Genomic DNA, 25,888 nt, shown 5'->3' with positions numbered 1-25,888 from the left:
GACTGAGAACCTTCACAGACATACTGACCTCAGGAATTCGCTTGATAAGGTGGGGCCAGGTTTCACAATGAGTTCACCCGAAACCCAAGGCTGATTGTGACCCACACCCAGTTTCACACCTTGGCTTGTGTCATTAGGCAGAGGATCAGTAGGCGGTCCTTTTGCCCCTCTCGGGGGGAAATTCCCACAGGGCTTAAATCTGGGACTCTTCACCATTTGACCTTAGAACTGAAGAAGCTTCTCAGATGAGAGGTGAAACGTCTTCAAGTAACTTAAAGAAGTCCAGACGCTTTTCTTTGCAAGCTCCTCAGTCTACGATGACCTGGATGACTGAGAACCTTCACAGACAGCTTACCTGAACCTATTTGCAAATAGTTCAGAGGGAATTGGCTGTTATGCTGGAGATCAGAGTAATAGAAAGATGCCACAGCACATGGAGCAACCCCAGAGCTCTCGTGGTGAGGAAAGATGGGTCTGTTAAACTCTGAGTGGACTACCACAAGTTGAGGAAGTGTCACAGTTTGATGCTTACCCTCACTGGAGCAGTGAGGCGCTGCTCGTTTTTTTCATGACACTGGATTTAACTAAGAGCTACAGGCAGATTTTCTGGTCTCCACCGGGAAAAAAAACAGCCTTCTCCACCCGTACAGTTTGTACCAATTTGTTGCATTTCTCTTCGGCTTGTTTGGAGCCCCAGCTACTTTCCAGCCATTGCATATGCTAATGCTTACCTGGATGAAGTTACCATCCATATTGGCACTTGGGCAAAACATGTAGACTGGGTGACCGCAGCCCTGGAGTACCTGAGTGCTCACGGCCAACCTGAAGAAGTGTGCGATTGCACAGAAAGAGGTACAGTATCTGGGCTACCACTTGGGAAGCAGGCAGGTGTGTCAACAGACCCGGAAAACTAACGCCATTGTATTCTGCTCGTGTCCCAGGACCAAAAAGGAGGTGAGGGAGTTTTGAGGGTTGGCTGGTTCATGCTGGGCTTTGTGAAGCTGAGCAGCGCCTTATCCAATCTCACCTGAAAAGGTGCCTCAGATCCAGTTCAGTAGATGGAGCATTCCTAGGCGGTGTTTGACCAGGTGAAAAAGGCTTGCTGTCCCTGCTCCACACCCCTAACTTTTCCCTGCCTTTTATTCTGAAGGCAGATGTCTCGAACATGGAACTGGGACTGTTTTGTCCCAGGAGGTAAGGGAGGTCAACCACTCTGTTGTCTACATCAGCCAGAAACTATCTAAGAGAGAGGGGCCAGATACAACACAGTCGAGAGGGAGTGTCTGGCAATCCGGTGGGCGGTCAACTCTTTTCATTACTTACCCCCTGGCATGCCCATTCACCCTCTGTGCAGACAACTGAAATGGTTTCACCTAATTAATGATGTCGACGCCCGGATTAGATGGTGCTATCTGGCTCCCCAGCCTTGTAAGCTCAAGATGATCCATAGGCCAGAGGCACAGATGGTTTTGGCTGATTTCCTGTTACACCCTCTGGGACGGGAGGTGGAGTAGGCTCAGTCAGATGGCTCCATGCCCTCAGTTGGGTGGTGGAAGTATGTGGCGGTGTGTTGTTTGTGGCTCCCCTGCAGAGGCGGGGTGGTGCAGTACCGGCAAGGCTGGCAGGGCAGCTGAGAGTAATTTGCTGATCATGCTTTCTTTTTTTTAGTAGCCCGTTTGGACCGGACAAGGAGGGCTGAGCATAAGACACGCTGACTGAAAAGCCTCCATTATTGTTGTTGTCGCTGTCCTGGTGGCTATTGTGAATAAAATGGACATTCAAGCTGTTTGTGTGTCAGGTCCTTGCCACATATGCCTGTTGGTGAACATCTACAAGCTTTTTCTGAGGAAGATGAAGAAGCCCTAAATGCCCCTGAACTCCCTAGAAAAAATAAAGACAATTAAAACAATTTAAAGAGTAAATTAGTAGTAGTGGTTACAACGCACTGTTGGTAAATTCTTAATATACAAGCAAATGCTATTGATAACATGGAATCAGTATGCCTATGACTGGTGAAAGATTACAAAAAACTCAATTAGAAAATAAATGGACCTATTCTTAAATGACTGAGTTAACGCTAACATTCCTGTAACATTTTGGCATTGGGTTGCCAACAATCTAAAGGATTTTATTTGTATGGACTAATGTCCTGACTGGACAAAATATTAAATGTCTATTGTGTCTATATTGTGTTCAGAGTCCAAATCATCCTCAGAACGATCCCTACAAAGAGATAATAACCCATATTTCTCCAAGAAGACATTTCTGATATCGTTGTCCTGATGCTCCCACCTAGCCTTCTGATATAGATAAGGTGCTGTCTCATCTCCTTTACCAGAATTAATTTTTCCTCCTGATGTCAAGTTTGCAACAAAAATCTTTTTGGTAAGAAAAGATTCTGAAGTCACATGTCAGAAATTGGCAAAGTGTGCAAAAAACAACAAACAGAATCAGAGACAAAGAAGAAGAAACCAACCACAAATAGGAGGATGTGGTTCTTTGTATCATGGCCCAGAGATAACAAGTGTTTATGCAACACCACTATGGAACAAATTTGTGTCACTTGAACACAACAAAATGCACAAAAATTACACAACAATGTAAAACCTACTAGATAATTATGTGGCATATGTAAACATTAGCATGCCCAACATATTATCAGTTTACTTAATCACACACACACTGCTACATAGTGTTGCTGCGTGCTTCCTATGGCCCATATTAGACCAACTGTGTCTCCTCTCACTGCACCATGTGTGTTTTCGGGCTTCCCCACAACAATGCACTTTTCCAACACGTTCTCACTTCCGAGGTGTAACATTGTTTCAAAGAGTTTTTGTTCAGTCTTTAGAAACATAGAAACAAACAATAAATATGATGCACAAGTGTGTGTGCACAGATATAAAAAAATGTAAATCGAATCGTCCTAAAGATAAATACTTGAATTAAATTAACAAATAAATCAAAGCCATAAAAAAACGAAAAAAGGAAGACAAACCTGAGTCTACCTCGTGGACCTCCCTGGCCAAAATTAACCCCTCATTCACTTACGACCATTTCAGTCCACAAACTCCAAATGTGTGCACATTTAGACAGGTTAACCCCCTAACCAAAGACAGGATATATCAAACTGAATTGTAGCTCTGATAACACTGATGCTTGTTTTTTAAAGGTTTTCAAGGAGTGTAGTGCAAATCAACAGAATGTCAGAAATGAAGTGATGGTCACAAGTGCTCGAGAAAGCTCCCAGACCTCCACTACACTGCACCACTAAAGTGAGATCAGTAGGACCTGGTGTATTTCTTCTTCTGTTTTGTGTGCTTGTTTGTGTTTTATCCTTGGGATGATCCAAAGTTTGAGGTTGGCATCGTTTGAGGATGAGTTTTGTTTCACAGGATGCTCAGCATCTTACTCCATCTAGTGGCCGCTCAGTATTAGGCCTTCCCCACTTGTGTCTTTCAGTATTGTTTCACACTGCCTATGTCTTGATGTGTTGTGGCGGACAGATGAGAGAAACTTTAGTTCATTTGATGTCCACTTGAAAACAGAGAGGGCAGAGGTTGCTTCTTGGCTTTCCACTCCAAGGACAATTCCAGTGAAAATATGACTTTTTGTCTTTTCTTCCTTCTTATCCAGAGAGATGGAGACACTTTTTAAAACTGTAATTTTCTTATGCTTTGAGTAGTAAATTGGGGTTACAACAAAAAACTTAAGAGGGCGACATCCTCCAAAAAATCTTGCACATAAAACCAAAACTGTCGGCAGGATTGATTCCACAAAGGGTAAGTGAGTTTGACTTGTTTTGCTCACGTGCATGATTTGAGTATAATCATAATGTGTTCATTTATAGAGAGCTACCCAGTTCATTAAGAAATTGCAATTGTATGTTTAAGGTTTATGGAATTATTACATTTTTAATTAATATTAAAAACATAAATGTCTTGTTAGCAGTTTTTGATCTATTGCAGCTTTTACTGAGTCTTGTCTCTGTGTGTGTGTGTGTGTGTGTGTGTGTGTGTGTGTGTGTGTGTGTGTGTGTGTGTGTGTGTGTTTATTTAATTTTGTAAATTAATTTAGCCTATTTTAATTTCTTAAGCTCTTTAAAAATAAATTTCTATTATGTGAATGTTGGATTTTCTCTCCATGAGAGAAAAAATAGACAAGGTCCTAAAATCTGTAGTAAAATAAAAAAAAAATCTGCGAGTAATATTCTGCACATTTTGTCAGATTTCTCTTTGTCTTCATGCACAACACTTCACATGTACAGTATTATCACACTGATAAAGCACTTTTAGCTTAGCACTGACAGTGACCACGATATTTACAAATGGACCCTTTAACTGATGTCCTTCGTTGCAAAACTAAAGCAGTGGTTTAATTAAAATGGTCTTTAAATTTACAAGCATGTTTCTACTTTATCATTATAAAATAAAAAACACTTTAAAGCCACCGTGCAAAAAAGTGCAGCGAAACAAAAAAACCCATTTGAAAAATACACAACGATACAATTTACTAAACCTACATTGACTTGTGTTAACCTTATAATGTAGGTTATATTTGATAAAGAAGAAGAGAACAATATAGAAAATATTATTTTACAACCCAGCATTTTCTTTTTCATTGCTTCTGCTTCCTGTAATTCAACATGGTTTAAAAAGGATCGTGCATTTTACAAACCTGACTTCTTTTCATAAAGTAGCCTAGATTACTTGATTTTAGATTTACAAAATTTACAAAATAATGTCACCAGAAAAAAAGAAATAATAACTAATTTTGTGTGTGTAAAATGAGGTAAATCCTCCTCTTATAAAGAAGTGTTACACTGTGACACCGAAGTAAATTCCTGCCTTAATATTTGTCTGCTGAGACAAATAGGCCTATATATACATTTGTCTGTGTGTGTGTGTGTGTGTGTGTGTGTGTGTGTGTGTGTGTGTGTGTGTGTGTGTGTGTGTGTATATTTACACACACACATATATATGTGTGTTTGTGTGTGTGTGTATGTATATATATTTACACACACACACACACACACACATATATGTGTTTGTGTGTGTGTGTATATATATATATTACATTTTCACACACACACACACACACACACACACACACACACACACACACACACACACACACACAGCTGTATCTCGATGATATGTGTTTGTGTGTGTGTGTATGTATATATATTTACACACACACACACACACACACATATATGTGTTTGTGTGTGTGTGTGTATGTATATATATTTACACACACACACACACACACACCCGACACACACAGCACACACACACACACACACACACACATATATGTGTGTGTGTGTGTGTGTAATATATATACATACACACACACACAGAAATCTCTCTGTTTTTGTACTTCAAACTTTACACTATGTTATGGGATGACGGTAAAGAAGATGAAGTATTTGTGTGCGCCACTAGAGGGCGGTACGTGCAGAAAGTAGAGACACCTTGCTGGCCTGAAAGAAGTATTTCATTATGACACACACACACACACTCTGGCAGACTATCAATAAATATATATATATATATATATATATAATATATATATATATATATATATATATATATATATATGTATATATATATTATACATATATATAATATATACATATATATATATAATGTTAATAGTGTGTGTGTGTGTGTGTGTGTGTGTGTGTGTGTGTGTGTGTTCACAGACAGAGGGGGGAGAGAGATGTGCCGTAGAGTACATTGTGCAAACAAACGTTCGAGTCGTCTCTGGCGGTCCTGAATACATCGTCCTCCTAAGCACGGTGAACAGTTCCCCAGCAGCTCTCCCTCGGCTGCAGTCTGAATACGGGGCTATGGCCGGCACAGCCACCCGCACTCACTCGGGCTGCCTTACTCTGGATGCACCTGTGAAAACAGGGAACTACACCCACTTATCGTTTTAGCTTTGATATAAATATGGGTGAATCCATTTTATTTGCATCTCGCTTCAGCCCACACACACACACACACACACATAAATCCCATATCCTCGATTAAGGGGATTTAGGCTGCTTAAGTACGCGTGGAGAAAACACAGGTGTGTACGCAGAGAAAGCACGGCTGATAAATGACGACATATGAGTGCGTTACAGTGGTTTAAATTTAACAAGATTGTTTAAAACATGTCTGCGGACTCTTAAGCCTTTTGATAATCTGCAGTTGCCTCATAATTCATGGGAACTATAACATTTATGGAAAAACTGATGACTTATTACACGTTTAAAATATTTCGTAAGTCGTGTGTGAGAGAGCTGCAGAATATTTGAACCCGTGACAAGTTTGTGTGTGTTGGCATCAAACTGATGAGGATCACTAATTTAAAAAAGGAGATTACAGAGAGATGCCGTCCTGTTGCGACTGTAGCTGTTTTTGCTGTTCTTTATTCTGCATGTCCAGAAAGCAGAAATCTGGCCACACACACACACACACACACACACACACACACACACACAGCAACATTCAGAGGAAATGTGTAGCATCACATCAGCGCTGCGCTTCACCACCACAAACGACTCTTGTGTAGATATCAGCCTGAGACTGTCGAAGCTCACCAGTGTTCCCATTCAAGCCACACCTGGTAAAGTTTGAAAACATGACTATGGGATTTTAATTAGACGCAATTAGAGAAGGCGACCATGCGGAGAGCTGGGCGAGCCCCCTGCTTTTTTTCTTTCTTTTTTTTGGGCTGGAGGGGAAAAATACGCTAATTAGGCCGGACTTTTATTCGCGTGACCCGTGGAGACCCTGCGTAAGCTGTTTAACGTCAGCACTCTGATAATTAAAACGGGAATTCGTTTGAATGATCCGTGTTTGTTGACATAAACAGTTACCATCCCATTCACTGTGATGGGATGAGTCGTCTGCGCCACTCTGAATGGCCTGTATGAAAGGATGATCAGCAGAGAAAGACAGAACACTTGCACAGTTTAACATTAGAAAGATCGTCGTGCGTTTCTTCTTTACAAACGATACGATCCCCGAGCATTTTATTCGTTTTAAAACACCAAAATTTGGCGTAAACTGTGATTTTCCAAGAAGCTTTGGGTAGGACTTCCATCCTCTGGCCAAACCTCCGGGGAAGAATGTATTCCTCATCCTGCCAACAAAGCCCGTGTGAGGATTCCCAGAGCTCCTCAGTAACTGCGAGCTGACAATTTCAATGGGCGCCAGCACTTTAAAAAAGACATTCAGAGTTCTAAGTGACAAATGAGCGCTAGACACTTTTCACGCAGCACAATTTCATATGCCATTTGTGTCACTTAGCCCAAACTAGTCATCACACGCGAATCATTTCGTGGCAGCTGCTGTTGTATCTCTTTTTTATCAGCCCGTAGGCACCCTGCTGATGTAGCCTACCATCTCCGAGAGGACGAACAAAAAGGAGCGAATGATGGGCCCATTACAGTCTCAGATGTGAGAGCGTCCAGGAGGAGGCTGGGCTCGGCTTCATGGGCGCAGAGATGGACATTTTTAGGAGCTGGTGTGTTAAAAGTGTCTCAGTTTGACAGTCCTGGATGAGTTTTAGTTTGTTTTACTTCTAAAGGTTTCGCTCCAGGCCTGATAGATGAGATGCATGTCAGTATGCAGTGTAACTGAAGAGTTTCTGATTTTCAGCGAGGACACGTTTTTAATTAGGGCAATAAAATCAGTACGTTTGAGTTGAAGAACAGACCTGATTTAAAAGAGAGATTTAGAGCTGATGTTCGATTGAACGGAAATGTTTTTATGAGCAGAAGTAAAAGGTTCAAATGATTTAACCGCAGAGAGGTGGCTTTAGAATACCACACGGTGCCATCTCTCCATAATTACTGTAGTGGCATAAATACAGTTCTGGTACCATGGACACCGGATATGCTCGGTGAGGGAACCAAGGCGGCCCTTTGCTGACCCACAGGGGACTCACCGTCCGGTGAAAAGGAAACGAAAAAATCAAACTAAATAAATGATCGTTGATCTCACGGTCTTTATTCTGTTCTGTTCTTTTACAAAAAAAGAAAAGAAATTACACACACACACACACACACACACACACACACACACACACACACACACACACACACACACACACACACACACACACACACACACACCTGTATCTATAGTCTTTCATGCGCCGTGTGTGATTTGTTGGTTCATTAGAAGGATGCTGGTAATCTGTATTCTATAATAGCGATGACATTAGGCGTGGTATTTGAAAAGCCGACATTTGATGCAGAAAACCCGAGTGTGGACCGAGTTATGAGCGCATACTGTAAGAGGCAGGGACAGGTGTGTTTATGTATACAGCCGTTGAACCGTAAACCTCATTCTGTGTCCATGAAGGAGCTCTTGACTCTCTGATCCTTCCTTATTTATGTGGAAGTGATCCCCGCCACTTGCTGGAAATGTCACCCTTGGCCGTCGCTGCAGACACGTTGGCTCACAAAGCCGCGAGCTGCGGCGACACGAGCGCACACAGCAACAACCTGTCAGATCTTATGTCACTGCTTATTGCACATCCAGTGTTTATTGCGATGCACAAAAGTCCCCCTGTCTTCTCCCTGTATTAAACCAAATTTGACATTTTTCAAAATAAAAGCATCTGACGGCAGGCTCACACTGGATTCTGTTTGTTAGCAGAATAAATGGACTACAGCTGAATTTGTTGTTTAATGATGAATCAAAATGTTGAATACAAAGAGAAAACGAGCCCCGGGCGAACCCCCGAGGCGCTCGTCCAAAGAAAAGTATCTGTCCAATGGGATTTCAAATCCAAAGTTAACTGTGGAAGTGTGGGACGAGCACTTCCACAGTAATGACGGGTGACGATTGCTGCATCCTGCGCTTTCAATATAAAGTTGAAGCAATAGCGAGGGGAGAGGCCAGCGGAGATTTCAGCATAACGTGGCCATTGTGAATATTTTTTTCATTTGCTCCTGTATTTTTGTTGTCAGATATTTCTGATGTCAGGAATTCTGCCGGCCCTATGGCCTTGTTGGCATCAGTGGTGAGATTGAATGTTTGCGAGTTCAATTCACAGCCGGTAATAACTTGACACTGGGCGTAATGAAACGCGCGGGGTTAAGGCCTCATTCCAAATATTGTCCTGATCATTTCCCAGACCGCAAGAAAATATTAGAATATTATCGTTCAGCAATATTCCGATTAAAAATGAAATTAATTAATGAAGTTGTTTGTTTTTTATTTTTGTTTAACGTGGCGCATAGCTGACCTCCTCTAGAGTCGGGGAAGATGGGAAGGGAAAACTTTTTTTACAGGTTAAGGGAGCGACGATCCAATCTAACATGAAAGTATTTTATCGCACGTCCTTCACAGAAACAGCTGCTTTCTTCGATCCTGTTGGAGTCATTCATTTTGCCTACGTCAAACGCCAATATTCGTTTTTTTCATCAAGTCTATCTGATGACTAATATTGTTTGTTTTTCACTTTGCACTGAACCATTTCTCAGCATGCTCATCCTTTCATTGTGAACGGCTGCAGGCTGCAGACTGCCATCCTGCGCTGCACTGACGGAGCTGATGCAGTGTGTGTGACACTCTCACTAACACTTCCCCAACTCAGCTCAGACAAGCAGCAGCAGCAGAAAGAGCGGCCTGTGCTTCATGTGGTACAGCTGCTATACGGCCTGTCAACACGACCAGGTTATTTCATGGTTTAGTTTCATATCTGCTCAAAACAGTTTGTAGCAAATGTGTTTTTTTCTTTACATTGTTGACATGCTGGTGCTTTACCTTCAATCCGACACGAAAACCCATGTGTTTGATATTCTTTGTGTGAGATGTGACTGTAAACAGCTCCTGTTCTTATTGTTCATTTAATGTCGAATCTATTTTATTTTCTAACCAAGCAAGCATGATGTCATTGACAAAAATGAAACTTACCGTGATGTTAATTTTTCCTAATAAGATTCATTGACCGAGTTGCTACTTGGTAAAATCCTGGGGCCGTACTTCAGAACACGAAATAATCAAAAGCATTACAAATGGCATCCATACACATACGTGCAAAACTATTTTGTTGGTCATCCTAATAGTTTATTAGGGCAACTTTCCGATGGAAGTTACTGTGACCTTATCCTGTACGTACTCTGCACATTCTTGTATAAGTGATTTATTTTAGAGCAGACTTTGCAGCAGGTCCATGCAAATCCAGAACACAAATTCAGCTTTTGCTGCTGGATTTACTGAAAGACTTTGTAAAAATTAATCAAAACATAATTCGTTTGAGTATCGTGCAGACAGGTTAGCATGTCAAACTTGGTGTGATAATGTTTTGTCATCGATTGTGTATCAAACAGGCCGCACACAAATAAAATTATTCAACATGTTTGCTCTGAAATAGACACGTTTGTTTTCCTTACCCTCAACCAAATACCAAACAACAACAGTCACCTCAAGTCACTGTAAAAATAAAACCCCAATAATAATAATAATAACAACAACAACAACAACAACAACAAACAACAACAACAACAACAACAAACACCACTACAATAATAATAATAATAATAATAATAATAATAATAATAGATTAGCCCGTCATGGAATTAGGGACTTGAGGTGAGTGTTGTTGTGATTTTGCACTCCATCAATAAAACTGAAAAAATTAAATTGACACTTGAAAATCTCCCAAATCACGTTTGTATTTGTCAGAGTCACTTTACCACAAATACACAGAAAGATTACAGATATTGAACTACATAGATTTGTAAATCTCACGCTGAAATGCACAGACTGGACAGCATCTGTAACCTGTGCGACTGTGGTGTATAAGGCATGATAACACAATATTAGTGTACAGCTGTATATTGTTACAGTGGGGAACACAAAGTAATCAGTCATTAACTAATTGATGAGGGGTCGTTACAGCCATCCCCGGTCTGCAGGAACGCGACGAGCTCACACAGATAAACACTGTCACGGGGAAATATCTCCACGTTTAATCCGCGCTAACCGCTTATTCCGTCTAACTGAAAGAAATGCAAAAACCTGGCCTGCCGTTGTCACGTGAACACAACGTTTCTATGGTAACAAAAACCACAAACCGTGCAGAGACAGCTGAGAGGCTCGAAAAATGTCTCACCGAGCGTTTAGTAAACGTGTTTACGAAGACAAGCGCGACTTTGACGAAATGAAAAACGCCGCCGCGGAGTTTTATCGAGTGAGCAGAGTCCCCCAGGACATGGAGCGAGCTCTACACCAGCTCTTCCTCCACCGGCCCGCAGACCTGCACGGGTACCTGGTAGGACTGTGAGCCTCTTTCTGTCCCTGTGATGTTAGAAAACAAACAAACAGAAGGTTGTTTGAAGTGTATTTGTTGTTCTTCTGTTGAAGGTATTTCCTGTTTGTAAGCACATATGAGGTGCTGTTTGTCACAGCAGCGTGACGGGGTGTCACAGCCATCACAACGAGCAAACAAAACGACTGTAAATAAAAGATAGCCTCAGCCACCTGACGTCACCTGTTGGTTTCAGACATCACCTTCCTGTGATGCACGAATCAGTTAGTTCTTAGTGACGTTTGACACACTGATTCAGAAAGTTGGATTTTGAACACTATGTTGAAATGTTTTGTCACTGGTGGGAATCATGTTGACTAATCCAAGACAGTACTCAACTTTCTCGCTCTACGAACTCGCTCTACCAAGCGTGTTCACATCACTCCCATCTTATATTCTTTACATTGGGTCCCAATAGAGTTTAGAATTCGCTTTAAAATTCTTGTTTTAACATACAGAGCACTAAATGGCTCCAGATTACTTATCCAAGCTTCTTATAAAACACTGCTGCTCGTCGTCTCCGCCCACAGACTCAGAGTCTCTTAGTTGTTCCCCATACATGACTGAAGACAAAAGGGGCGGAGCCTTTCAGTCTGTTGCACCAAGGCTGTGGAACAGTTTACCACTACAACTACGTTTGCTTGACTCTGTGGATTCTTTTAAAAAACAGTTAAAAACTTTTCTGTTCAAACAAGCCTTTTGTTGATCTACATATTTTATATTTTTGACATTATTTTCATTTGATCTTTTACATTGTATATAATGTCTATTGATTGTATTGTTTATTTTAATATTTTAATATTTGTGTACAGCGCTTTGTGACTGTCTGTCTGTGAAAAGCGCTCAATAAATAAAGTTTACTTACTTACTTTCTTACTCTTCCCACTATTGGGAAGCAGACAGCACACAGCTATGTTAACTGGCTGCTCGTTGGTCAGGTGAAGCAGCTATGCCCTTTACTCCAGTAGCCTCTAAGACGAAAGAAGAAATAGAGGCCCGATCTGGTTTTGTACCAGGCTTCAAATACCAATAACACGAAGGTGTTTTTCAGGTTGTAAAATTTGCCATTTGAACATGGGAGTCTATTGACCCACTTTTTGATTCAGCCTACCCATTAATATTAACAGCCACTGGTAACACTCTGGTGTCATGCCGCTCAGTTGTGCACCACGCAATTTTTCTAATTTTGCAAATATACTTGGTGCAACTCCTGCAACCAGGTGAGGCCTCGAGTGTACAGTCGGTGTATTTTTACTGCCTTCTAAAGGATACATCAGTGCAGAAGCTCAGAGATTTTCCACAGGCAAAGGTGCTGCAGCTTGCAGAAAATTATGTTTACTCGTCTTTACTTAACAAACCTAGTCCTCTAAAGAAAACCCCATGAGCTATAAGACGAATTTAGGACTTACAAGTTATGCTAACTAGATTATGTTGAATACACAGTAATTAACTGGCTAGCTCCTGGCTAACAAGTGCCCCTTAATGTTAAATTAAATGCAGTGAATGCAGCCTTAGTTTTGCAAACTTAGAAGATGTCAGTGTGTATTGGCTGGTTTCTTTTATTGCAATATTGACATTATGTGTTGAAAGGCAGAAATCTCAGTGTTTATTGTAGTGTAAGGTTAACATGAAAACAGACACTAGTGCTCAAGTGTCCAAAGGCTTCTTTGTTGCTCTGATGAGATTATAGTTGTTCTTTCACTACTTTCAAGGTATATTGAATGGAACATGATGTGATTTTGTAAATCATGTTCAGTGTAAGAGAAAGGACGGTCAGCCTGGGTACAGCTATTAGCCCGTGACAATTCAGTGAGCACTTTTGATGCGGTCATTGTGAAAACACTTCATTTTTACCTGTCATGACCGTTTTAAACTATACATGTATATCTCACAGTTGGGCGTATTAATATTTCAGCACCGACAAATGAACAATGACAAGGACTCATTAATCTCTACAAGAGTCTGATTCATGGTGGCCAGCATGCTGGAAAGCTCATCGCACATCTGAAAGAACCAAAGTGGAAACACAACAAACATTATGAGCACAAATATAGTTTGGAATGACAGCGTTAGCCCGTTTCCTCTGCTGCTTTCGTGCTGTTAGATCTCAAAGGCCTGTAAGAGCACGTCCTGTCATAAATGTTCATTTGATATCGAGATTCTTTATTCGTGACATGCATAGTCATACAAGTATAACACGCAGTGAAATGTAACCTGACACACTGCTCGACTTGTGCAAAAGGGGGGAGAGGAAGAGCATTATATATTATATGCATTAGGTGAATGTGCAGTAGTAGCATGTATGCAGCAAGCAGGTGAATTCTGTACATTAAGTGAATTAAATAAGAATAGACAATCTGAACATTTTACAAAATAGACAATATGAACATATTTAAAATTGAAAAAGAATTTGAAAGGTGCATTGTGCCGGTGATGACTGTGCCACCGGCACATGACAGAATTAACAGAATTAATAAGGTTACTGCAAACACTCCAAGGTTTATTCAGTGCTCTGCTGTGGAGCACTAAGCTTTACGAACAAGGTCAAAGATTGTGACGCTGATATCTGCAGTCGCCTCTGTCAGCTTTGGTAATTTTTTAAGAACTTCCAAGTTGTCAGACGTTTTTGTGCTGTTGGCTTTGAAGGGCATGTAGACCACCACAGTGTGTAGATCAAGCTGAAGTCACTGAAGCCTCAGTGTATTCATAAGAAAACACGTAAATATTCATTATCACCTCACAGTTAATCTTCCCCAAACAAAACGTCAGTGTATGATAACGAGCAGTTACAAACAGTCTGCTGTTTTTGCCTGGTAACATTAGTAATGTGGCTTCATGTGCGTTCTTGCACATATTTGTAGGCACACTGTGCATATCTGGTTCTGTAAAAAAATGGCTACATGATGTATTTTGTGTGCAAGCACTTCCTTGGCTGTGAGAGTGGCCGCTGGTCAGCACACGTCGCTGCTGCTTTTACAGGTGAATTTAAAATGTAAATAAAATGTGTTTTCTACACATGTTGTGTTTACTCTGTAACTACTGAACCATGCTATCATTGATGGTAAGGAGGAAACAGAATTGGTTAAATAACGTCACTCAGATACTGCGAGGTGTTTTTAACCATAACCATCCCTTCAGGCGGATTACTTTGCAAACCTCGCGGCACCACCGAGAATCAGCAGAGTGACGGGACGGCAGGTTTACGATGCCAGAGGACGACTTTCTGTTGAGGCAGAGGTCTTCTGTGTTGTTCACAACAAGGACAAGGTAAAAGTCATTTGTCTCATTGTGGCCTTTAACTGGTGAACTCAGAGCTTTCTTATGTGACTGTGGCTGAATGTGATATGGATGAGTTTGGAGAACAAGCCAAAGGGTTGAAGAACATGTTGTTCATTAGTGCAGGAGCAGGTTTGTTTGGCTATGACGTACGACCTTAAATCAGCTCTCAGTTTAGTGAAGGATAAAATGACCTTACCCTCAGCCAGGCTGTCACCCTGCCAGGTGGCCCTGCACTGATAACTCGATAACAAGGCACCTTGGAATTTTGAAATTCATACAACAGAGGCATCGCGTAAAAATCTCAGACAAGTTTCAATTTTAGTCGCCTCGACTGTCAGAGGTCAAGTTTTCCAAAAATCTTGTAATTGCGATAACTGAAGAAGGAAGTCACGTAGGATTTTCAAACATGAATCTACTAAATGTCTGAGGGGTCGCACTCGTGGCCACCAGCATTTTCATACATATGAGTTTACCTGGTTTGAGTTTTGCACGTCTCTTGCACTGTCTGGTGTTGCACTGTCTTTGTTTTGGTTTTTGCCATTTTGCACACTTGCACGTGTGCAGGCTGTCTGTCACATGTAGCACATGTAGCATGGTGTTGGAGTCACTGTGTGCCACTGCACATGGCTGGAATGACAATAAAGCCACTTGACTTGACCTAAGAGGAATTCATTGTGTGATAGTGCTGGAAAGTCTGACATTCATCTAAACTCCACTGGTACTGGTTAATACAGCAGTACATCTCAGTGTACCCGGTGCCCAAACACTCACACTGAATGTTCTTTACTAGCTATCGAGCTAGTGGGTAACAGACGTCTCTGAAAACGTCGGAGCGCTTTTGAAAATATGTGGTGTCCTGATAAACTGAGCAGATATTTGAGGTTTACACAGCTACATTCTCCCCTGAAAATATGTTAAACGTTTATTTTGTGACCCAGAAAGAATAATAAGAGTAATATTAAAACTAACTAGCTGCCGCCATTGTTGGAAACTAAGCTGGGCCGCGCTATGAATTCTGGGACACAGCTGCTTCTTCTTCTTCTTCTTCGGGGTTTAACGGCAGCTGGCATCCTTGTACATGCAGTGCTGCCATCTTCTGTTTCAGCCCGTTATTACACTCTTAAATCCTGCTATTCCTGCGTCTTTCAGGATCTTACAAAGCTTCAAACGACACGTCAACTATTAAATCAGTCGTCGACCATTTTGATAGTCGACGTAATCGTGACTAGTCGACTAATCGTGGCAGCCCTACTTGAAAATAGGAAGACAGTGGGGGAAACAGGAAGTCTACTTCAGAGTCAGGAACTCCTACAGAGTTAAGTTGACGGTGAATGTCTGAGATTTTACAAGTGAAAAAAGAGATGAGAGAGTTGCAAAAATCTGTCGTGCAAGAGAACAGCAGCGCCTTTTGCTAATCAGCCATATAGTTCATTTACATTTTATATGTCACCTGACGACAGGAAAAGGTAGATGATGTCATTTCCTAGCACTTTATACTGAGAGGTAAATACCCTGCAACATAAGAACTTTTACCTTGTACTAGTAAATCACCTTTTTCACCCTTCTGAAGGAGTCCTTCATGTTTGTGGTGTGTAGAGCATGTCATCAGCTGCTGTTTCGAGCCACTTGGTCCCTGAGAGTCAAGAGAGGACTGAGCATGTGATGGCTGCTGTGCTGTGGATCAATGAGCCTCTGAACAGCATGCTGAAAGACCGAAATCCTTGTGACCAGTTACAAATCGACGATATACTCAGGTAGCACCTAATACTACTTATTAGTAGTACTTCATTAGTAGTATTTTTCAGTGCTATGTGTTACCTTAAGGAACACGTGTCATATCATGTTCAGTCACAAAAACCATTTAACACATCTGTGCTGAAGTGGCCACTGAAGCCAGGATCCTGGACATGAACTGGGAGGTGTAAGAAACAGATTTGACTGCAGTCTACTGACATTCACGCTGTACTTCTCTTGCTCTTCTGAAAATCTTCCTTAGGAATCAGGCTTGTCAGGGATTGTTACGTTGATTAAACCACATTTTTATTTGCTCATCTGAAATGATGTAGCACTTTCTTTAAGGACCGCTGTCTGGAGGAAAAAGAGGTCCGGGACAGGGAGAGGCCTGAGGTGATTCCCTCTTCATCTCCTCCACAAACTAAAGACAAGAAGATCATTAATAAAGGTGAGTGAGTGGTAAGTCCTGCCCTGAGCTTTCTGTCTTTAGTCATCAAATGTCATCAAATGTGCGGTGACTCCCAAGCTAGGCGAGTGGCTCCAGCAGATCCCGGGAACAACATCGGAGATCTCTGTCCAGAAGAGAGCAGTCCTGGGAACAGCTAAGATACTGCGCAGGACCCTCAAGCTCCCAGGCCTCTGGTAGAGGACCCGAGCTTGAAGGATAAACCGCCCGGTGTTTTATTTTATAACACATAACCGACAAAAAGAGCTTTTAACTAGGGCTGGGTATCGTCAATCGTCGATTTCTATAATCGATTCAATTTTGACTCAGACAGTCAGAAAGTGTATAAAACAAAGCTGACACTGTGAGACTTCATCAGAGGTGTGAGCATCACAGCAGAGGCCTTTGTGTCAAAGTAATTGAGGATGAAACAGACAAGCATGACGGAGATTTTCCTGGCCTGGCTTTTTATAGCAGGTCAGAAAGCCATGAATCAAACCATGAATGAACATTACCTGATGCTGCTGAAGTGAAGCAGAGTTATTAAGGTTTGATTACAGACACAGCTGAGCAATCATTTGTAAAAGTTTACACGTCTTTGCTGTTAAACAGCAGAAATCAGACTTTGTTGTCGGAGGTCATTTTTGAAAAAACACAACTGTGGCCAGCAGCGCTGCACACAGCAGCAGACTGGTGCGTGATGGCAATGAATAATGCAGAAAACAGAGGTTTGATGGTAAACTGGTCTCTCAATACTGTGAGAGAGAGAGCTGTGCAGGAAGTGAGGTTTTATGGTGGTGGAAGCAAAAAACAGCCAAAGTCAGAGGGAGTTCATGACGCTGTTTGTCAAACGTGAAGCGTAGTTTGAGCTTCTTTTGCTGCTGGTTCGGTGAATTTTGGTCAGAGTGATGAAACCTGCAGCTGTGACATGTCTGGTAAAATACGTTTATATTTAACAATCGATTCAGGATTTAATCAATCGATGTCGCTTTATTGAAACTAAAATTGATTGGAATCAGAAAATTGATTTTTTTAAACCCACTCCTACTTTGAATATTTTGACGTTGTTATCCGATAGCTTTCCTTTCATTATTAGATAGACTGGCACTCTTTATGAGGCAGTAAGCGAAAAGGTTTGATCGTGTTGTGTTTGCTGTTAGGAAAGGATACAAAGAGGCACCTGAAATGGATTTATTTTCATCCTGTTAATCGCTGCGATGTCTCCCTCCAGCTCTCACTCTCTGCTCTTTCACAGCATTCAGTTTAATACAAAACTAATCATTTGTAATATCTCACACACAGTTTTTCTTCTTGTTTTGGCTGCTCCCTTTTTTGGTCACCACAGGGAATCATTTATCTTCATGTCATCCACCCTTTGCATTACCTCCTCCTGCCCTCCTTCAAACTTCGACTGTGTGCTCAAGCTTTCTTTTAGTGTAAACAGGAGTTTGTGAGCGATCAGTAAAATCAAAGTTCTCGTAGTCCTGCACCTTTTGAGCCATCTTGAATCAATTCTGGGGTCTTATTTGGTCCAGTTTTTTGAAGCATTACCCTAAAATTAAAACTTTCAATGTTTTGGTCACTGTGTTATAAAAACTGTGTAAAATCACCACTGTGGTCAGATTAAAAACAAAGAAACTGAGTTCAAAACAAGACTGGAAGTTTTGCTTCTCTCACTGTTTCTTGCTCTTGTGGAGGTTCAGGTTCTTTCTCTGATTAATCTTAGGTTTTTTTCTCTGTTACAAGCCAGAAATATGCTCCAAACTCTTTTGGGATTTTTATTATATTACAGATAAAAAGAGCATCGTGGAAAAGCCATTTCCTGCAGTGGAACCACAAAAGCCAGTTCTACAGGGAAGCTTGGCTGTTGGCTCAGTGTCGCTGGCTGTGGCCAAAACTGGGGCACAGATACAGGGCATCCATCTGTACGAATACATAGCAGCTCTGAGGAACCAGGAGGTTTGATAATGAAAACACATACTGGATATTCGACGCTGGAAACAACATATAATAATGTTATTCGTTTTGTTCAGCCTCCGGCACAGTTTCACATCCCTGTTTCCTTGGTGACATTGCTCAGCTGTGGCAAGACCTCGCCGGGAAAACTGAATTTACTGGAGGAAGTGATCCTGATCCCCAAAGTGGGACAACAAGTCAAACAAGTACAAAACAGAAACCTTTGGCTTACTTCTTCCTGTTGTCGTCCTCCATAGACTAGCTCACAGTTAGTGTGTAGATCTCCGTGTTTCCTTTTTTGCTGTTTTGATGCAGTAGATTATTAATAAGTCACCTTGGTTTCTTTATATTCTCCATTTTTCACTCTACAGTTTATAAAACATACTGAAATCTGACCTTCTTCCACAGATCATCACAATGGCTCTTGAGGTACAGAAGGAGATGATGAGAATAATGAAAACTTTAACCAATGGCGGGGTGAGGGACATTGCTGTTTATTAATTTTAAGAGTAGGCGCTGAATTCAGCAGATTGTATGAGGGCAGAGAATGCACACGGCGGAGGCAGGATTCAGAGATTTCCTGAAAAATATAACAGAGAATTGTATTCAGTGTTCATTGTTAAATTTGAAATTAATGTATCTGTGCTTATCTAAAGATCTAAAATGCTTCTTAAACGATTCCTCTATTTACCTGTGAATGGTTTGCATTGTTCTCCCCGGGAGTTTGCATGTTCTCCCCGTGTTTGCGTGGGTTCCCTCCGGGTACTCCGGCTTCCTCCCACCGTCCAAAGACATGCAGCTTGTGGGGATAGGTTAATTGATTAATCTAAATTGTCACTAGGTGTGAATGTGCGAGTGAATGTGAGTGTGAATGGTTGTCTGTCTCTGTGTGTTTGCCCTGCGACAGACTGGCGACCTGTCCAGGGTGTACCCCGCCTTTCGCCCTATGACAGCTGGGATAGGCTCCAGCGCCCCCCGCGACCCTGAAAAGGATAAGCGGAAGCGAATGGATGGATGGATGGATGGTTTGCATTTCATTTTCAGCCCTGCTGACTGACCCCTAGAACTAAAAAACAAAGAGTGGAGAGTGGGAGTTTGACACTCTTGGCTTCTAATAACCTTGCGATGAGGACTATCTCATTCAGATATACAGTATTAATATAAACTTGTCTATTGTCATCCACATGTAGCTTCAGCTAAGCTACTTTGCAGCAAAAATATCTAAACAAAAACATACTTTCACCAACATTGTCACTTTACAAGTACCAGGTTTGGTTGGACCGCCTTCTGCCCTCACAGTTATTTCATTTATTTTTCAGTAAGGTGTGAAAGCAAGTCAGAAGTTTTAGTCTATATTAGGATGATGTAGTCTAATTTTGATGAGCACCTTGCTCACTGCAGCTTCACTCTCCTCTTCATCCTCTGCTCCACAGCTGGACTCGTTTTGAAGTAGGACATGTAGTGATTATCTGCTTACAATTGTTTAGTAAGTGGCTAATTATAGTTCCTGCTTTAACCTGGCTGTTCTTTCTGGCCTCTGCCATCTACAAGCCATTTTCATCCAAAGAAGAGCTGCATTGGATGTTTTTTCTTCTTCTTTCTTCTTCCCCAGATTGTCTGCACCAAAAGTCATGCCATGTTGAAATTCAATAAAATCAGCTTTTGTCTCTATTCCAACCATAGCAAGTTCTACTCACCATGTTTACATGCCTAAATACAGCGAGTTTGTTCCACTGATTAGCTTTACTGAGTAGGTGCACCCAATAAAGTGTCTCACAGTTGTTAATGTATATATAATAGTTACTTATGTGAACCATGTGCTTGTTCCAAGGCCAGCGAAACATTTGTATGTGACAGCGGGGCCCTGGCTGTAAGCCACGAGCGAGCAGAGCAGCCTCTGGATCTGATCGCTGAAGCCTGCACCAACCTTGGAGTTCCACTGGGCACACAGATCCATTTAGCTTTGAACTGTGCTGCTCATGAGCTCCTGGACCCTGTAAGTTCACCAAAAATAGTCAAACACTTTATGGAAAATAATGTGTTGACATGTTCTTGTGAACTTTTTCAAAGCAAATACATCATAAGCACATCAGTTTAAAAAAACAACAAGATTTATCGTCTTCTTGCTGGATTCTCTAATCTCTTGTAGTCTAAGGGGAAGTATGAAGTTGCAACTGGAGTTCTGAAATCGCCCGATGAGTTAGTCGACCTGTACCAAACCCTCATCAGCAAATACCCAGCAGTGGTGGCTTTAATAGACCCATTTAGGCAAGAGGTAAGCAAGGCTAGTAAATAAATCTTGGACTAGTTCTGTGTCTTCTCTAAATGTAGTTTTGCTGTCAACAAAATGTTCATGATTGCTGTGTATTCATGTTCCTGTGTCTGTTAATTCATAAGGACAGAGACCAGTGGGAGAAGCTGAGCAGTATGATTGGAAACTCGTGTTCACTGCTCTCTGATGTCTCCTACAAGTCACAGGGACCTCCCCTTCCTGGAGTCAGAGGCCATATCTTAAAACATATCAATGAGACAACAGTCAGTGACCTGATCCACATGACATCAGAGCAACAAGGTAACAGCTGGAGAAGAGAAAGATGGCACATGGATGAATGAAGCAAACTGCATAAAGTGCAGTGAGTGGTCAGGTAGAGTAGAAAAGCACTATGTAAGAACCAGTCCATTTACCAGTTACATCAGGTCCAAGTAACAGTGAACAACTCAGTTAGTTGCAAAAATGAAATGTTTGCAATAGGAGTATTCCTTATGCTTCCTCTTCAACAGTCAATGATTTCTTCCGCAACCTGTATAATTAATGGTACAATGCATCTGGTACACATTTACACACAGCAGACAGTGATGTTCATCTCAGGCTCACTCTTAAAAATTTGCTGACCTTACTCTCTTACACTCCAAACTGAGTAATATACAGTAACTTGTTGCAAAAAGAACTGATCCAACATATTCTCTCTTTCAACATCTAACATACATGTAAAATACTACATACTACATGCTTCTTGGTGTAATTCAACATGCACAGCTATGACCCAATATTGCATCTTTCTAAATGAGGATTGGATTAAATAAAAAGCCTGTACATCATCAGAAGGGTAAAACTAACCAATCTCAGAGTGGTCTAATCCTGCTGTCACAGCTGGTCAGGCTGGACTCAATGCAGGACTCTGGGTCATACAGGTAAGATATATACATATGTACATTGATGAAGGATCACGGCTCCAGGGGAGGTCCAGGGCATCCAGGGGAGGTCCAGGGCAAGGGTAACACGTCTACACTCCTCTTCACACATTCTGTGACTCACACGCTCACAGACTCACTCCACACTGAAATCCACTCACGCTCACGTTCATCCAACAGGGTCCACAGGAAACAAGAAGGGTTCCAGGAAGGTTGAGGTAAGTACAACGATCCAATGAAGAACATCACCGACATGTAAGGGTTGAGCTGAGACACATGGAAAAGAGTATTTCTGTGCATGCTCCGAGGACGCTTCAACTAGACTGAGACAAGGTTGACCATGGAGTCAATCTCAAACTGCCCATTGAAGTTGGGAGCCAGTTTCCTGGACTTGATTCAGACTGGAATGTACTGCGCTGAAAGCAGTCCATCGGTTTTCCATTGGGCAGCTCAGGTGGCTCTCCAGATGTGGCGGTGCCTGCGTAGATGATGTTGAACAGAGGGAACCATATGCTCACTCTCAGCTGTTGGGAACAGCCGCCGTTGGTAGCCCTGTGATGCGACAGCAGACGTGAGGCTAATATGGGCATATTCGATGCAAGTGAGGTAAGAACTCCAGGTGCTCTGTTTGGTGGAGGTGAGACAGTGAAGTGCTGCCTCCAACTCCTGGTAGGTACATTCGGTTTGGCCATTAGTCTACAGGTGAAATCCTGAAGACAAACTAACCTTGGCTCCGACTGCCGGACAGAACCCTTTCCAAACTCTAGACTTGAACTTGTCCCGGGTCTGATATGATGTCCAAGGGGATCGCGTGAAGTTGAAAGACAGGTTTGGTAAGGATTTGGGTGGTTTCTGTTGTGAGGAAAAGCCACGAAATGTGCTGGTTTTGAGAACTGGACAACAATAGTCAGAATGACCATATTTCCTGCAGAAGGAGGAGGCCTGTCATAAAATCAAGTGCGATCTGAGACCATGGTCGTCTGGAGGTCGGCAGAGGTCGAAGTAGGCCTGCAAAAGGAAAGGTTTGAGGCTTATTTTGAGCTCAAGTAGAGCAAGCTAAAATATGCTCCCTGGTATGCCAAGTGTAGGCCACCAGGCGTTCCAGGAAAGAGATGGTCTGATTGATGCCTGGATGCCAGGTGAACCTCGCCGTGTGGTCCCACTGGAGAACTCAGGACTGGACCAGGGTTGAAACGTAGAGCCACTCGGGCGGCCTGGTTCTGGGATCAGGTTTGTTGTACTGTGCCTCACAAACTGTGGACTTTATCCCCCATGTAACAGCTCCGATAACATGAGGAAGATTGAGGACTCCTTCAGAACGTCTTCTGAGGAAGAAAACTGCTGAGACAGTGCGTCGGGCTTGACATCCCGTGAACCAGGCCTGTAGGTGATAGAGAACTGAAAATGTGTGAAAAACAGTGCCCACCTGGCTTGATGGGCGCTCATCCGTTTTGCAGTTTGACGATACGCCAGGTCCTTGTGATCAGTCCAGACTATGAATGGTTGGGGCGTTCCCTCGAGCCAGTGATGCCAGGGCTAACTTGATGAGGAGGAGTTCTCTATCCTCCACATTGAATTCACGAAAGAAGTAAGCAAAAGGATGTAGCTTACCTTCATACTGCTGCGAGGTGATTAAAAGCAGCCTAAGAAGACTGATCCCACGGAAAGGGAACCTTGGGAGAGGTGAGTGAGATATTAGACGATCTTACTGATATTCCAGATGAAGCTGCGATAAAAGTTAGTTAAACCCAAAAAGCATTGGAGCTGCTTCCAATCTGGGGGTTTGGACCAGTCGAGTACTCGTCGGACCTTCACTGGGTCTGGTTTGATGTTCCCCTGCTCAGTAATGAAGCCCAAGAAGGAGACTGTTTCCATGTGAAATTCACATTTCTCAGCTTAAACAAATAGACGGTTTTCCAGCAAACACCTGTTTGACAGTCTATAGGTATATAAAAAGATTGCAAATTATTGCCACAATGGTGCATTACCGTAACAGCTAACTGTCTGTTTGTGTCTTGTTGGCATACAGGTTCTGTGTTGATGGGAACTACATGCAGTGAGCCATGCAGTGAGGATTCTTTGTCAGATATAGTAAGTCTTCTTCCTGGTTTCTGAGTGATGCTGCCATGGTGGCGAACAGTGTCAATGTGAAGTTCTGTATAAGCAGACGGCAGCAATCTGCTTATACTGAAATTCACACTAAACAGAAATTTACATGAACTACTTACATTAAAAGTATAGCCAAACCCATAGATTTAAAACAGATATTCGTCTACAAATAGTGACAGAATTTCTGCATGACAGTGCCTTACCTGAAAAATGATAGGTGCCCAGCAGCCTCGCTTTGTGTGTAACCAGAATGCAACCAGCTGGTAACCAGTTGAGTCACACTATTGCACTGACCAGTTTCAGAAGTATTGTGCTTATCAGCACAGACTCACTTAGAATGATTTCCATTTGATGGCAATATTTTCGCATTTCCAAATTATTATCATTTTTTTTTCAAATATTATAAATTAAGATCATATACCTAGCCCTTTATTTGTCATGTGCAAATAAGGGGATATCTATCTTAAAGCTCAGGAAACTATTTCGACAACTTGCCAAACAGCTAAAAGAGCAAATGAGAGCAGGTCCAGAGATATCCACTACAACCTGAGATTCTGGCAAAATACATTTATATTTAAAAATAGATTCAGGATTTAATGAATCAATATCGCTTTATTCAAACTAAAATTGATTTGAATTGGGGAAATTGGCTGTCTCAGTGCCAGCTCTGACAGGATGACCAAGACTATTGACTCCCTGTTCACCCTGCAGCGATGTTTGGCCTGGAGGCAGCTGAACTATTACAGCAGGCTCAAGATAGTCATTGCTGTGCCAAGGAGGTGTCAAGGGGCCTCTCCAGGAGATCTAGCAGTTCTAGAAGGTCTAGGGCTTCCACATATCAGCCAGCTTCTGAAGTCCCAGACTTACCCTCGGACCAGGCCAACCATCCCCATCCCTGTCTCCCCAGCGCAGGGCGACTTGGTCAGCTCTGGAGGCAGACCTTTGGTTGGTGTCTACCTTGACTGAGGGCTAATGCCTGCTGTTCTTCCGTAGACCTTGAATGACCATCTTGATCCTTTCCTCAGTGCGCGACCCCCAGCAATTCCAGATACTGCGGGAAAAACTTGGCCCTCTTGGGAAAAGGTTCAACACAGGAAGTGGATGCCGATAACTGACAAGCTGGGTTCTCTCCCCACTACTTTTTAGTTCTTAAGCGGGACAGGAGACTTCACTCAATTTTGGATTTCAAGAGGTCTTAACCATTATCGTCAGCCCCTAAGATGCAAGATGCTGATGAATCCGGGGGTGAGGCAGGCTGTCAAAGCTTTAGCTTGCCACCATCAAGCTAAAGTATGTCTACTTCCAGATTCCTATCTGGCAGGGGCTCTCCCCCGGGCTCAGGCCAGGGGAGCAGAGACTCCATCCGCAGATGTTCGACCAGATCTGGTGCCACTTTGTAAGAGTAGAGGTTGACCTTTTTGCCTCCAGGAAGTAAACAAATTCCCTCACCCTAACCCACCAGGGCTGCCTACTCCTTTTGCTGGGGACTGTTTGCCTCTCTGTTTGCAGTCCACCAGTTGGGAAACTGGCGCCACAATTGACACCACCATGCAATTTCTGCAGTCAGGCTTGAACCTACACCACTGTACTCTGGTCATGTGGACTTTGGTCAACTGCTTGCCCACTGAGCTAAACAACACTGCTCAAGTGACCTACTCAAGTGCCCTGAGGGTCGTGCCCTCTGAATATCTACTAGATGATAGGAGTGCAGGTCTACAGACAATTCTTACTGTGACCATCACCAGTACTAACCAGCTGATCTACACAATACAATGGCTTGCAAAAGTATTGGGCCCCCTTGAACTTTCCCACATTTTGTCACATTACAGCCACAAACATGAATCAGTTTTATTG

At 42.3% G+C, this 25,888-nt stretch overlaps 1 protein-coding gene across 5 annotated transcripts in view; it reads left to right on the top strand.

Annotated features, from left to right (window-relative positions):
- Positions 1–3,502: 3,502 nt before the first annotated feature.
- eno4 (enolase 4) overlaps positions 3,503–25,888 on the top strand; it is a 28,403-nt gene continuing 6,017 nt past the window's right edge. The window contains exons 1-11 of one of the 5 annotated variants that reach the window (XM_005917030.3): positions 3,503–3,782; positions 14,458–14,586; positions 16,169–16,352; positions 16,665–16,780; positions 18,570–18,736; positions 18,811–18,939; positions 19,142–19,210; positions 20,565–20,729; positions 20,883–21,008; positions 21,131–21,305; positions 23,955–24,016. In XM_005917030.3, the coding sequence (XP_005917092.1) occupies positions 16,198–16,352; positions 16,665–16,780; positions 18,570–18,736; positions 18,811–18,939; positions 19,142–19,210; positions 20,565–20,729; positions 20,883–21,008; positions 21,131–21,305; positions 23,955–24,016 (1,164 nt within the window). In that variant the 5' untranslated portion in view covers positions 3,503–3,782; positions 14,458–14,586; positions 16,169–16,197. Of the gene's footprint in view, positions 3,783–10,633; positions 11,284–14,457; positions 14,587–16,168; positions 16,353–16,664; positions 16,781–18,569; positions 18,737–18,810; positions 18,940–19,141; positions 19,211–20,564; positions 20,730–20,882; positions 21,009–21,130; positions 21,306–23,954; positions 24,017–25,888 lie in introns of those variants that run through there. The other 4 variants (XM_042218715.1, XM_042218714.1, XM_005917027.3 and 1 more) reach the window with 4 other exon arrangements.

The sequence above is a fragment of the Haplochromis burtoni genome, unplaced genomic scaffold (assembly GCF_018398535.1).
Source record: "Haplochromis burtoni strain Fernald_Lab_line unplaced genomic scaffold, NCSU_Asbu1 Contig_22, whole genome shotgun sequence".
NCBI lineage: Eukaryota > Metazoa > Chordata > Actinopteri > Cichliformes > Cichlidae > Haplochromis > Haplochromis burtoni.
Note: the sequence above shows the minus strand (reverse complement) of the source record. Positions and strands in the feature narration are given on the sequence as shown.